This window comes from Lissotriton helveticus, chromosome 6 (genome assembly GCF_964261635.1).
Source record: "Lissotriton helveticus chromosome 6, aLisHel1.1, whole genome shotgun sequence".
NCBI lineage: Eukaryota > Metazoa > Chordata > Amphibia > Caudata > Salamandridae > Lissotriton > Lissotriton helveticus.
Window position 1 is genome coordinate 996,879,247 of NC_136067.1, and position 14,582 is coordinate 996,893,828.

Consider the following 14,582-nt stretch of genomic DNA (forward strand, 5'->3'; position numbering starts at 1 on the left):
CTGGATTTCCATCACCAGGGATGCCTGGGTTCTAAAAACGGCCCAGGGGGTTCACATTGAGTTTCACGGGGAACCTTCACAACCTATCCCTCCACGCCCTCTCTCCTTTTTGTCCCCGGACGTTGCTTTGGTCGACCAGGAGGTCCACTATCTGCTGGACAAAGGAGCGATCGTGGAGACACTACCCCACCCCAGAGGTTTCATCAGCAACCTCTTCCTGGTGGACCAGACGGACGGCGGCCAACGGCCCGTCATCAACTTGTGCGAGTTAAACGAGTGGCTGGTATACCGCCACTTCAAGATTGAGTAATATCGTTCCTTATAAAAGGAATCCATCTCCTTCGCGATCTTCTCAGACCCAACGATTGGATGGCGTGCCTCGACCTCAAGGATGCCTATCTTACGATCCCCATTTTCCCCTCGCACAGGAGGTTCTGGCAGTTTTACTTGGCGGATCAAGGTGTACGAGTTCACCACTCTTCCATTCGGCCTGTCCTCTGCCCCTTGGTGTTTCACCAAGGTTCTCCGGCCAGTGATAGAGCTTCTGGTATGAGACTCATTGTATACCTAGACGACATTCTTCTGATGGCTCAGTGCCGCATCACTCTAGCTCATCAGCTTCAGTCGGTGGTCAACCTTCTTCAGAGCCTGGGCTACGTGATCAACGAGGCAAAATCCACTCTCGTCCCAGCCCAGGGGGTCGTTTTTCTCGGTTTCTTGATCGACTCAGTCTACTCGCAGTCTTCCATCTCGCAAGATGGCGAAAATTTGTCACGAGATCAGGAGTTTTCCCTCAGTCCCAACCCTTCCTCAGACAACTAGCCTGTATTTTAAGTCTCCTTTTGGCCTCGATCCAGACAACCTTCCCGGCCTCGCTACATTACAGAGCCCTCCTGCGCCTCAAGCACGCCATCTACGCAGAGGGCTCTCGTACTCACAGAAAGCGACCATCTCAGCGGATGCCAGGGAGGAACTCCAGTGGTGGCTCACCAATATGGAGGCCTGGAATGGGCGTGCAAACTTCAGTTCGGCACCAGTAAGTAATTCTTGGTTTGATTATTTAAAATCTTACAATATTACAAATTCATAAAATATGCTGGAGTAATTAAAACCAATTAATAAAAACCGTTACACCATAAAATTCATTCGATTTCATTAAAAAATTACATTTTATAAGTTACTCTCCTAGTTTTCTTTTCGCCATTAGTAGGAACCTTACAAAGGTAGCGTTCAAGCTTATATCATTCGATTGAAGACAACGTGTCAATGCATGCCTACATGTCCTTATTCCACGTGCATTAAACGGTAATTTGAGTAAGGATCTTCTTTCGTTTTGGCGTTCAGGAAAAATACATAAAAGGTGGACAATATTCTCCTCACCCTTATTACAGAGTCTGCATAGTGTGCAACTTTCAATGTTTTTCCACGGGGGAGGGTGACAAAGTCCCGGCAAAATTCCAAATCTCGCTTTAAGAAGAACTTGTTTATTTTTTTCTGGACCACGGTGTTTCCAAGTATTGTTGTATTTCCTTTTTTTTTTGGTAACCATTTATTATTGTCCAAGCATGTTTTCTTTTTGTCAGGCTATCTTTGTCATTTACGAGGGATAGTTGGTTTGTAGTTCTATTGATTATTTTTTTGAACGATGCATTGCTTATCGTATTTTCCCAGATTGTAATAACCGCAAACTCATCTATCGCTTCCTTAGGATAATTCTATGCAGTTGACTTTACGTTATTATTTATTTCTTTCCATAATAGCGGTGATATCTGGTTATCATGATCATTTTTTATCAGATTCCAAGTTTTAATAAAATGTCCCTTTCTCGCATAGTATTGGTTGATTAAACCAAACTCCAGTCTAATTTGTGCAGGCGAGGCATTAGTTGGGAGATGAAATAATGCCTTCTATGTTTTAGATAGGGCCTTATTTATTATTTCAGTATCTTTTCCCATTAATGCTTCACTGCCATAGGTGATGGTTGGTAGCAGTCTTGCCCCTATAATCTTCAGAAGCGGCCCATATGTGAGGTTGCTAAGTGACTTCTGTACGATTCTAAACGCTGCAGTCTATGCGTTTGTCTTCCGTTGTATATCCCTTTTTTGTGGCTGGTAGTTACCCTTCTCATCAAAAAGCACACCCAAATATTTGTATACTTCAACTTGTTCCAGTTGGGTGCTCTCCATGGACCATTTGCTTTTATGTCTTACGTTTTTATTCTTGGTGACTACCATGATCTTGGTTTTTGTTTCATTTATCACCATCCCATTTTCCTTTGCGTACATGAATGTTCGATTGATTAGACGTTGTAATCCAACTTTAGTGTGGCTTAAAAGGATGGCATCGTCTGCATACAACAGATTAGAGATATGCTTATCAGCTTGTTTCGGAGGGTGAGCATTTAATTCATCCAAGTTCCCAGTTAGATCTGCCAGGAACAAATTAAAAAGGAGTGGGGCCAATACACAACCTTGTGTTAGGCCTTCGGTTGCTGGGATTTCCTTTGATAACGTTTGACCATCCCCCATCCTCACCCTAACCCAGGTTTTACTGTACAAGAAACGAATCAGTTTCAATAGGACCACTGGAATATTTTTTTCTTGGAGCTTTTTCCATAATAAATTTCTTTGGACACAGTCAAAGACAGATTTAAAATCTACAGAACATAGATACAGGGGTCGTTTAGCTCCGATTGACTTATCCATAAGAAGTGATAATGCCAAAATATTTGTCGTTGTCCCCAAGCCTTTGATAAAGCCAGTTTGATTCAATGGCAATATCTTCTTTTCTATTGCCCATTCATTTAGATTGGTAAGCAAAATCCTAGCAAACAGCTTGGCATCTGTGTCTTGTAGTGTAATGAGCCTATAATTTTTCGCAAGTGCCCAGTTTCCTTTTGTAAAAATTGGCGTGATTAAAGACCCTCGCCAGGACTCCGGAATAACTCCTTTGTGTATAATTTCGTTAAATAGCTTTTCTAAATATAATGCCCATAGATCTGGATTTTCTTTATAGAGCGTAAAAGGGATACCATTCGGTCCTGGTGCCCCATCATTCTGTTTTTTAATAAATTTTATTAGTTGCTCTTTTGTTATTAAAATAGGTATTTCCGTATCACTGTCATAACTAGGTATTTCAGTATCACTATCATAACTGACTATGGATTGCATTTCAATTTCTCATTACTGTACTATTCTGGTTTAGATGTTCTCAGAAATGTGACCCATTCTTGCTCAGTTAGTGAAGATGAAACCACCAGTTTGTTTGGTCGAACAAGTCCGTTGATGATTTTCCAGAACTCTTGCATTTTTTTGTTTGCTTGCGTGGAATACTTTTGCCCATATTACCTGGTTTGCTTGATTTTTCTCATTCCATATTAATTTCTTCAAGTTTTGATTTAGTGATTTCAGTTTGCCAGATATTTCATCGTTAGCGACGGATTTCTTAATTTGCCTTCTCATCTTATTTCGAGCTCTTTTTAATTTTGTTATTGTATATGGAAGGTTTATATACGTTTCCTTTTCCTTTTGCTCCTCGTTATGATTCCTTTTGCTCAATCACATTTGAGGTTGAGATTGGGGTTTAACCAGCTTCTTGGTAAAAATGTTCCCACTGTTCTATCGATGTTTCCAATGTTCTATCATTGAAGCAAATCTCTACAAGTCTCTCCACTTGTTCATTCATCGTTTCTTTGTTTCCGACAGTCCAAAACAATTTTTTATAATTTATAGTTCCAATGCACCCCTGGACAGTTTGGTACGCTTGGTTTGTGTTACTTCTAATATTAATTGTTATTATCTGCTGACAGTGATCACTCTCCATAGCTTTCTCTAACTGATACGAGATAATGTTCTGAAAAAGATTTTGTGAAGTCATTGTATAGTCAATCCTCGACTTAGCATTGTGCGTGAAATAAGTATATGCTGGTGGCATTTCTGCTTTAAATCGACCGTTAAGAATTTGCATACCCATCGCTTCCATGTCTTTAACAAATTGTGTGCCCATTTTATTACTGATGGAATTAATCTCTTTACTAGCTCCTGCTGGGGGATTGACCATTGATGGTCTTGTGATTGAGTAATATCGTTCCTTATAAAAGGTGACATTAGCTTTAGATTAAAGTCCCCAGTGATCACATAGTCTGCTATAGGGTCTTCCAACATTTATTCCATAAAAAAAATATTAAGAGTTGCACAAGTTGATTCCCTACTAGTATGTGTTGGCTGGATATATACATTAATCAGATATAAGATTAGATTTCTGATTAGTTGTTTTATATTTCAGTTTAAGTATTCGAATGTTCGTGCTACTTGAGTCCAGTCGCTCATGCTCAACCTGTAGGTCACTCGAAATAAATGTTGCCAGGCCCCCGCTTGGACGGCCGAATTTGTGAGTTTTATTTGCATATTCAAAATGACCTGTGTATCCGTGTAACATAAATGGTTTGGTTTCCCACGTTTCCTGTGAAAGAATAATCTGACATGGGCGCAATATAGAATCTATATGTACATTGTGAATCTTATTTCCCAATCCATTTATGTTCCACGAACATATTCTCACTTGTCCCATCTCTTTTATATTAACAGAAGGGAACTTAGTTCTATCCGGTCATTGTTTCCTATTGCTATGTAATGCCATGGTGATCCATTTATTTCTGAGTTTTTTTCTGATTTCCTTTGCGGTGTTGTCACTCCTGTTTTCTTAGGGGATCTACCCCGTGCATTTTTTAGTACCGGAACTATTTGTCTGTCTATTTTTGAGTGGTGTAACTGATTTTCATCAATAATGAGCGGAGTCGGATAAACCTCTGGGACTTGTTTAGTAATTAATATGCCCCAGGCTTTAAATGTCATTTGCTCAGTCAGAATTTGTTCTGCTATCGTCGAAGATTTTAATGTTAATAATGCGGGAGCCTGGAAACTTTGTTTTCCTGTCATAAATTCGATAGAGATGATATCCTCACTTACAATGTTAGATAAGGGTGGAATGGACTTAAATAATCTGAGTATATTCCCTCGATTTAGTATATCTTGCCTACCTCTGGACTCAAATTCTGGTGTAAAGATAAGTTGTACTTTATCATTTGGTAGGTAGTGATTATAAGCATCCGTTTCCTTGGCTTTCTTTGATTTATAAGTAATTCTTTTTACCCCTTCCCTGTTTTCGATAAACAGATGATCCGAATCTGGCATTTTTGTAGTCTTTTTAACTTCCTCACACGCATTTGGTTTAGAATGTATTACTGTTTTTTCCTCAGCATATTGATTTTGATAAGTAGTTGTTGGCGTTGTTTTAATAGGGCCCCTATCCTTCCTTATTTGAGATCTGAAGATAATGGGGACACTATATTCTTCATCTCCTTTTGGTAGCTCGTCCAGCTTGAGGTGGGCTAACTAAGGTCCTAATGACCACCTGCTCTTATAATCTTCTACTTTCCTCCATCGGTGGTTTCCCTATTTGATTTATTTTAGCACATTTTACTGGTATATTTTCACTTGCTGGTTTTTGTTCTAATATAGGAAAATACTTATTTCTGCCATTCTGAATGAGTGATGAAAGCTTATTTTCCCCTCTTAGTAAATCTTTTCCTATATCATGTCCACTCACATCTATAGTTGTTATCTGGTCTTCGTCTGATTGCATTGTGACACAGTGTTTGGGTTTTAAGTTTTTCCTTGCTTTACGTAATTTTTTTCTTTGGCGTTTTGACATCATAGTGAAGCCATCAATATCCTGATCCTTACCTTCCTGTTCTACTCTTGTTTTATTACTACTAGATTCATCCCTTATTTGGTCCAATAATTGTGTATCTAGTGATTGTATTTTTCCGCCTTGTACATTGAGTTTAGTCTGCGGCTTTATTATGGATGTTACTTCTGTTCCCTCAAGTATTTCCGTTCCAGTCATATTTTCATTCTCAATTTTATCCATAGTATTAGTATTTTTCGTGTTGACTTTGAATTTTTCATAAACGTGCTCATTTTTCTTTTGATCACCCCTTTTAGTATCTTCTATTATGCTAGTAAAAACCTCTGGTATTGTTGCTAGTTTGTCAATAATGGGTAAGCAGATGCATTCCGTGGTAATTTTTTCATTGTCTTTCTGAGCTCTAACTATCAAACCATTAAGTTGAGCAAGTTTATTATCAATCCCCGTAACAGTGTTTGCCATCATTTTTAGAAGATCAATTTGAATATCCATTTTATTGGATTGATTTTGTAATGCTTCCAGTGTGAGTCGAAGTTTGATAGAAAATATCCCAACTTATCCCCGTATCTTTATGTTTTGTTCCCATTTGGTTGTTTTGTGCTGTCTTGCCATTTTAATATTTATTATCCGAGGAGTTTGCATGTTCCACCTTGAGGACATCATTTGTTTTTGAGTCAGATTCCTTAATTTCTTTATTTCTTGACTCATCACTCCCAATTGGATTGTCTTGTTTTATTCTGTGATGGTCATTATCTTTTTGGATGACGCTCCCGGTTTTAGCACCATGGCAGCTTAATTGTGTATCCAATATTTCCTCAGGAGCTATATACAACCTTTTCTTGATTTCTACATTTACTTCTATAGGAATCAATAAGTGATTTTGTTCCATCCTGCCTCCCTGATATGGTTGATTGTCTTCAAAGGAGTTAGAATCTGAGTTATTTATAAAGCAATTTATGTCCTTAATCAGTACATTTGGCACACTTGTTGAATAGGATATATACATTTCTTTTGATTTTTCTTGATGAGTTGTCCCTGGAGATTTAGTTCCGTTTATAATATCTTGGTCTGTAATTTGGAATTCATTGTCCTTTTGTTCCATTATCTTTCTTTGAGAGTTACACATTCCGTTATGTATGCTATTTTGTGTGACTTGTATATTGATTATTTCACTGCTTGTAGGTTTGATGGGGGTCTGTAATTTATTATTTTCCACATCTGTTTGCATTGTCATCAAAACTCCCGTTGGGTCCTTCATAAAGTGAAATCTATCTGGTATTTTACCTGATTTCTCAAACATCCATGCTATTGGAGAAATTAAGAGTCTGATTCAGGCCAACGGTATTTGATGTAACCTTTTTTGACACCCTAGATTGTTGTATTTTCTTTGTACGTTTTGTTGTTGGTCCGTATATCCTCTCTTTACCAGAACGCATAATTCCACTTTATGATCACCTATATGACTAATATTTTTTTGTTCCTCGTATTCACACTCAGTCCCCGTTATCTATTGTTATTATCCAGTACCCAGTAATCTTTTTTGACACCATAGATTGTTGTATTTTCTTTGTACGTTATGTTGTTGGTCCGGATATCCTCTCCTTACCAGAACGCATAATTCCACTTTATGATCACCTTTATGACTAATATTTTTTTTTCCTCGTATTCACACTCAGTCCCCGTTATCTATTGTTATTATCCAGTACCCAGTTCACCTGATTGTTCTGTTAGTAAGGGTAATCTGGTCACCTTACAGGCAGTCAGTTAGCACCTGGTTTATTCCTGCTTACCTCTAATTCAGCCTGATGTGCACCGGACGAAAAGAAAGAAAGCTAACCGGTACCGATGGACCGCTTACTCCGTTCACTCCAACACCCGTGACCGACCCGTACTATATCTTCTCCACCTCCCCAGCCCGTGTGCACTTTTTCCCTGCAGACCCAGTCACAAGATTTTATATGGCCGCCAACGCCTACTCCAACACCAATATGCCGATATTGCCGAACCGCCCAACACCAATCAAAGGCAGCACAGCACAGTGCGATGTAGTGGCGGCGTGATATTCAAATGTCAAGCACCCGGGCACTGCAGGTAACGGGAGCACCAGCCGTCGGGGTCTAGCAGTGGAGGTCAGTAAGGGTCATGCGGGTGGGTGTAAGGGCAGCCCCCATCCTGTACATGAAAATCAAAATCAGCAATGCTGTGCAGCAATGCGGTAGAATCGCTCCAGGTCCCGTTCCAACTCCTGTTCTCCTCCTTGAGTGAGTACCCCCCCCCCCACACACACAGCACCAAAGTCTGCTTTACTATGTGGCCGTTCCTCCTCTTTGGCCCATATAATTCCCCCACAACACCAGAGACCGATTGCTCACCTCTGCTAGGGTCAAGGGGCTTGGGTTTACGGTCTGCTACTTTCTGTTGCCCCTAGGTCGCTGGTAATTGCTCTGCCGGATGGTCCCTCTGTTGATCCCTCTGCTGATCACTAAATCTCCAGGCTCCAGACTGGTCCCACGGCTCTTGCCGCCTCTGGGACCAGTCTCCTCTGGGTTGGCCCTGGCTGCTACTGTTGCCTCTGCCTGGTCGCCAGAATGCTCCCGCTGCAGGGAGCCTCGCTGTCTCCTGGAATGCTCCCGCCGCTACCGGGTTGTTCCTGTGAACGGTTCCCACCGCGTTTATCGCGGCTGCGGGGGGAGACCGCACGGAGACTTACGCGGCTTCTGGTGGCCCTGCCCTACCCCTCCTTGCTCACGCTCCGCACTCAAGGGAGCAGGGAGCGGGGAACGGGCAAGACACCAGTCAGGAAACCGCTTGCACCAGCGCAAAGGAGATATGCGAAGGGTCGAAGTAGTCAAGCCGTTCCAGTTCCGCACCAGATATCATTATCGAATCAGACGCCAGCAGATCCAGCTGGGGCACGAGGTGTGGCAACTTCACTACAGGAGGTGTTTGGTCTCCACAGGAACAGCAGTTACACATCAACTGTCTGGAGCTTTTGGCAGGATCATTTGCGATCAAATGTGGGACCAAGGATTCAATCCGGTCATGCATCCTCCTCAAGATGGATAACATATCGGCGGTCCGATACATCAACCATCTAGGGGGCACACGATTGAGAGCACTATCGGACCTGGCAGCGAACGTCTGGCAATACTGCCTGGATCATCATATTTCCGTTACAGCGGAGTATCTTCTAGGCCAGGACAATCAAGCAGCAGACTTTCACTCTCACCACTTTCACGACGTGATTCTTTGGAAACTACACTTGGGAGTGGATGGAGGGGCAGCCGCACCTCAGGTGTGAGACCTACTAGTTTACAACTTCATTAGGAACTGCTAACTACCCACATGTGTCTGCCGTCTAAATGACCTCAATTGCACTGACATGTGCAGACTTCCCGCCTGTGAAAATCAAGCAGACCGAGAACGATGAAACCTATTCAGAAGATGATGAATGTGAATGATAAAATTGTGTTTATGTTCACTCATAACATACATTGCCTATGTAAGATGTAACTACTATATGAAATTGCATGTGGAAATTATGCAAATAATCAATATCAACATATGAGGAATACAATGGAGTTTTATTGTTATTTTAGGGACGATATTCCAATTAATAATCATAATTATTTTTAAATACTGAATTTAACAAATCTGGTGGAACTAGATGTATTTTTCCCACATAAAAGGATGGATTTGGATGTTATTTATCAAAAATATGAAAATTAAATTTTTTTCGCCTATGGTTGCTCATCCAAAATTATCAAACAAAATGCAGAGTGATGACTTGCTATCACATATTTTCCGTCTCTAGGCATCTATACTTTACAAAAAATAATTTTAGGACTTCTCCCCTTCCAAGTGGTACCAACAACCTAAATTTGGGATCATTGCTCATGGCCTATGCCTACCTGTTCCAGCTACAGGGATACAAGAGGCCTTTCCTGCAACGGACCAGTGGCAAATAAAACTGGACTGCACCCTGCTGTGGGCTTCTGTCAGACACCCTGCAAGTCTCTACGTGCCTCTCCCGAGGGGCTTTAGAGGTGTACTCTATGTGGAGACAGAGTTAAAGGACTCAGTTAAAAGGTAACATCTTTGACCAGGATGACCTTGGCTGGTGTATCGCCCCACGCTCCATCGTGGCCAACCTCAAACTGCACCTGGGTCCCAGTGTACCGCAGTTATTGATCATCATTGCCAATTTGTGCTTTTTTGGCCCCATGTTAAGCCTGTCTGTTCTGCCCATAGCTATAAGGGGGATGAGCTCAGGTTGATTTAGTGGATTTGAAGGTTCAGCTTGACAATGATTCTTAATATTACTTGAGGTGGGTAGTCCCACTCCAACTAATAACCCAAATTCTTACAAGAAGCATTAGTATCAAATGCAAAGGTTTACAACTTCCTGAACTGTTTCTCAAAAGGTGAAATTAACTCACTCTGTTAACATGAGGAATCCCATAGGTTTTTACAAGGACGCCAGGGAAGTTTTAAATCTCTACATGACCCCTCTCTGATCTTTTCAGAAGCTTTCAGATCATTGTACAGTTTTACAGCTTATGATAAAAAAAAAAAGTTACTTTTTTTTTTACACTCATAGTAAAAGATTTTGTGAAACACATTCCCTGATGGACGTGCACATATTTTCATCACTGCCATTCACATTTACTCCAGCTTTACTATGTAGCATACGAGTTCAAGTCTGCTTCTATGCTAATTTTTTGTCATTAATGTCATACCGGACATAATGAAAATCACAACAGGTGCACAAATCAAATATTGCAGCGCTGTGAAGACTTAAAATCAAAATTATGTAAATGTTGTGCTTTCATTTGAATATGCATGTATGTTTCTATTTTGAAATAAAATCTGAATGCTGTTTAGTCAGGTGATCAAAATAACCACCTTTTTTTTAGCAAGACTGCTTTCTTGAGTAACAATGAGCCTCTTAACATACCTGTTTGTAGGAAAGATGGTTTTTCAGATACATCACTAGATGCATCCCAGTGCCAAAGTGATCCATCTTCAGAACATGTGAAGAGATGATTGGGATTCGAAGGATGGAAATGGACTTCCCACACTACGTAAAATTATAAAATACATATTTGCATTAAAAGAGGACAATCAATTGTTGCATTGTTCAATAATTATGTATATCATATCAAGTTAAGTTATTTTCACTGTTAGTACATTTGCAAGCCTATAACCGTGCACAAGAAAGGATACCAGCAGAGAGAGATCAATCCCAGCCATTTCAAGTTAATGTCACCCATAACCCTAAAAAGCTTGCATTTTACAGTACCACTCAACTCAGTAGTAAGAAAGCTAAAGTCTGCATTCATGATCCCTTTGTGTAAATTATTTTTTATCTAGCCAACCCAAATAAATTGAACAGTGCTCGAGATATGGACTGTTTGGGTCTACCTAAAAATGGTTGAGCATTAGCGGGTACAGTAATGTCCCCTGCATAGTATACAGGAATATACTGTTGGCCTGAGTGACCCAACTGTATTTGAAAGCGGAATACTAACTTTTTTATAGGCCCAACCTAGATAGGGAACGAGCCTGTGCACTAGAGCCTAGTCCTGCCCTAGACATTACAAGATCCTAATACCTTTATGACCTGGAAGGGCATACCACACATGCCCTCTTTTGTAGACATTGGACTACTGCCCTTATTCAGGGGGTGCTAACAAGAAGCGGTAGTAGCAGCATCACAGTTTAAGACTACTCCAGCCTATACCTTTTTTCTTTGTCTGAAGGGAGTGTGCCACCATCCCCACAAAGGTAAAGCTTCTGCCTCAATGTGGCACCAACAACACTGCACTGACATTCAGTGAGTGTGAGAGTGTGTGTGTGTGTGTGTGTGTGTATGTGTGTGTGTATGTGTGTGTGTATGTGTGTGTGTATGTGTGTGTGTATGTGTGTGTGTATGTGTGTGTGTATGTGTGTGTGTATGTGTGTGTGTGTGTGTGTATGTGTGTGTGTGTGTGTGTGTGTGTGTGTGTGTGTATGTGTGTGTATGTGTGTGTATGTGTGTGTATGTGTGTGTGTGTATGTGTGTGTATGTGTGTGTATGTGTGTGTATGTGTGTGTATGTGTATGTGTGTGTATGTGTGTGTATGTGTGTGTATGTGTGTGTATGTGTGTGTATGTGTGTGTGTATGTGTGTGTGTGTGTGTGTGTGTGTGTATGTGTGTGTATGTGTGTGTATGTGTGTGTATGTGTGTGTATGTGTGTGTATGTGTGTGTATGTGTGTGTATGTGTGTGTATGTGTGTGTATGTGTGTGTATGTGTGTGTATGTGTGTGTATGTGTGTGTATGTGTGTGTATGTATGTGTGTGTATGTGTGTGTATGTGTGTGTATGTGTATGTGTGTATGTGTGTGTATGTGTGTGTATGTGTGTGTATGTGTGTGTATGTGTGTGTATGTGTGTGTATGTGTGTGTGTGTATGTGTGTGTATGTGTGTGTATGTGTGTGTATGTGTGTGTATGTGTGTGTATGTGTGTGTATGTGTGTGTATGTGTGTGTATGTGTGTGTGTGTGTGTATGTGTGTGTGTATGTGTGTGTATGTATGTGTATGTATGTGTGTGTGTATGTGTGTGTATGTGTGTGTGTGTATGTATGTGTGTGTATGTATGTGTATGTGTGTGTGTGTGTGTGTGTGTGTGTGTATGTGTGTGTATGTGTGTGTATGTGTGTGTATGTGTGTGTATGTGTGTGTATGTGTGTGTATGTGTGTGTATATGTATGTGTGTATACATAGTATATGCGAGTCACATACTTGACTGAGACACTATTTGCAAATTGTGTATGTTTACTGGGACCAATGGGATCCATTCTGGACGCCCCTGGTTTAGCATGACAAGATGGAGAATGAATACACCTTCAATTAGAGAGTGGTGAAGTTTGAGGGTGGTGATCCAGACAAGTGAGAGGACAGAGACAGGGCCACCCTTAAAAGTTGTATAAGGACTATTTCAAAATGGATTACAGATTAGATTTTCCCGAGCACTAGCATTTGGTGCATTGATGAGGTGGGCTAGCATATTTTGATAAAGGAGAGGATGTTTCTAGGCCGGACCATCCCTTTTGTATTTCCACGAGTGCCACTCCAGTAAGGCTGCTGAAATCCAGAAGTAGAGTCTTTACACTTCTTTGTGCCAATGTTTTGGACACTCCTGCTTGGTACTAGCATCATCACTACATGCTGTGAGAGCAATCCCCTGCTCAAAGGCTATATCTGCACTGCAGCCAAACACTCATCTAAAAGGGAACTAAATAGGTTCCACAACCTGGACGTCACAGTTCACGGTCTGGGAAAGAAATTTGAACGCAGGACCAAACCCACCCCTCTTTGGTCTTTTTCCAAGTTCTTCTTGGACAAGGGATTTCCCCTCAGAGTACTCAAAGAGCTGTTGTGAGACCAGGGCTGGAGTCTGTATGACACCCAGTCTCCCAGTGATACGGCACATCAGATGAAGTCAGGACAACATGCTGGAGAAGTTCTGGGTCTGTCTAGAAGCATGGTCCTTGTGGTAAATTGCAAACGAAAAACCTTGCACCACGCAACATCCGGTCTGGTTCGCCAGGAACACGAAGGACTGTTGCTACAGCTGCCAAAGTGAGGTGCAAACTCAAAGAAGCCATCATAACCAAAGCAGGAGATCTACATCATTGTGGAGGCTGCAGCTGCCGCAGACAAGCAACCAATGTCTGACTTGACCTTCAATGGCCCAAGTGAAAAGTGTAAACCACAGCTGCGGATGAGCGATGCCGAAGATGCTGTCGGTGTAAGCAGACAGGCACACTCCTGTGCCAGCCAAGCCTCGTTTCTGCCGAATATGTAAATGTGGAAACCAGCCTGAATAGACCGAGATGATAGCGCAAATGAAGTTAATCCGAACAGAAAGTGGTCCTTATCCGTGAGATTCTTTGGGCTAAGAACTGTTTGAACTGACCTACAGGTTGAGTACGCAGTGATAGCATTGTTAAACTTGCATATGGGCACCATTTTGCCAAAACTGTACTTGTGGGGAGATCATTAAAGACATTGGCAGCCACCCTACAGCGCATACTACTTTGAAATTAACCCATAGGTAAGATAGTTTAAACTTGTAGTGGTACCTTATCTCTATATGCAGTAGTCTTTACTGCTGTGATACTAAAGTACTTTGTTTGACTGTACAATTCTGAGTCTCTTGTCCCCACACTACCTCCTTGAGAAGCCTTTGACTGCTCACTCTCCCCAGTCAATTTTGGAAAGGGTGTGCTTAGCCCAGTTTTTGGAGGCACAGTAGGATGAATAGTGCCCCAACCACCACAGTTTTGGCCCAGTAGCCCATGCCTGCCGGTCCCTCATGAAAGTAGTTAGACTGCATGCCTTGCATATTTCATGATGCTAGTGAAGATGTGGGCACAACTTTTTTTTTACAAATTTAACATTACGGTAAGTTGGAAAGAGGAACAACAATGAGCAATTAGATACTTGATATTTTCTGAGTAACAAGAAGGGAGAGCGCTAATAAAACCTGAACCAATAGTTTTAGTTCAGGAGGAGCTTAGCGGGCATCAGAGATGGCCGCGTGAGCACAGCGCTCCCCGGACCCCCGCCGCTCCCGGCATAATATCCTGCATGAATCCTGATTTTTCGCGAGGATTTGTATAGAGGACGCCGGGCTGATCTACCTGGACCTTTCAGGAATTTATTTTGACACCGGGTACCCGAGTTATGGTGTATTGAACTTTTGGGCTCCGCCCTTGTGGTGCGCCCGGGACTGGGTGAGGTTCGGTGGCCGTCTTGGAGTTGAACAACAACGGCAGGGGGATTGGACTTGTGGGTCCCCTTCTTAAGTTTCGGTTTCGATTC

At 41.6% G+C, this 14,582-nt stretch overlaps 1 protein-coding gene across 1 annotated transcript in view; it reads right to left on the minus strand.

Moving 5' to 3' along the window:
• The window catches only part of NUP43 (nucleoporin 43), a 173,321-nt gene that overhangs the window by 39,837 nt on the left and 118,902 nt on the right, over positions 1-14,582 (minus strand). Inside the window, exon 7 of the mRNA XM_078646924.1 lies at positions 10,667-10,789. Within this exon, the coding sequence (XP_078503050.1) occupies positions 10,667-10,789 (123 nt within the window). The remainder of the gene's footprint in view (positions 1-10,666; positions 10,790-14,582) is intronic.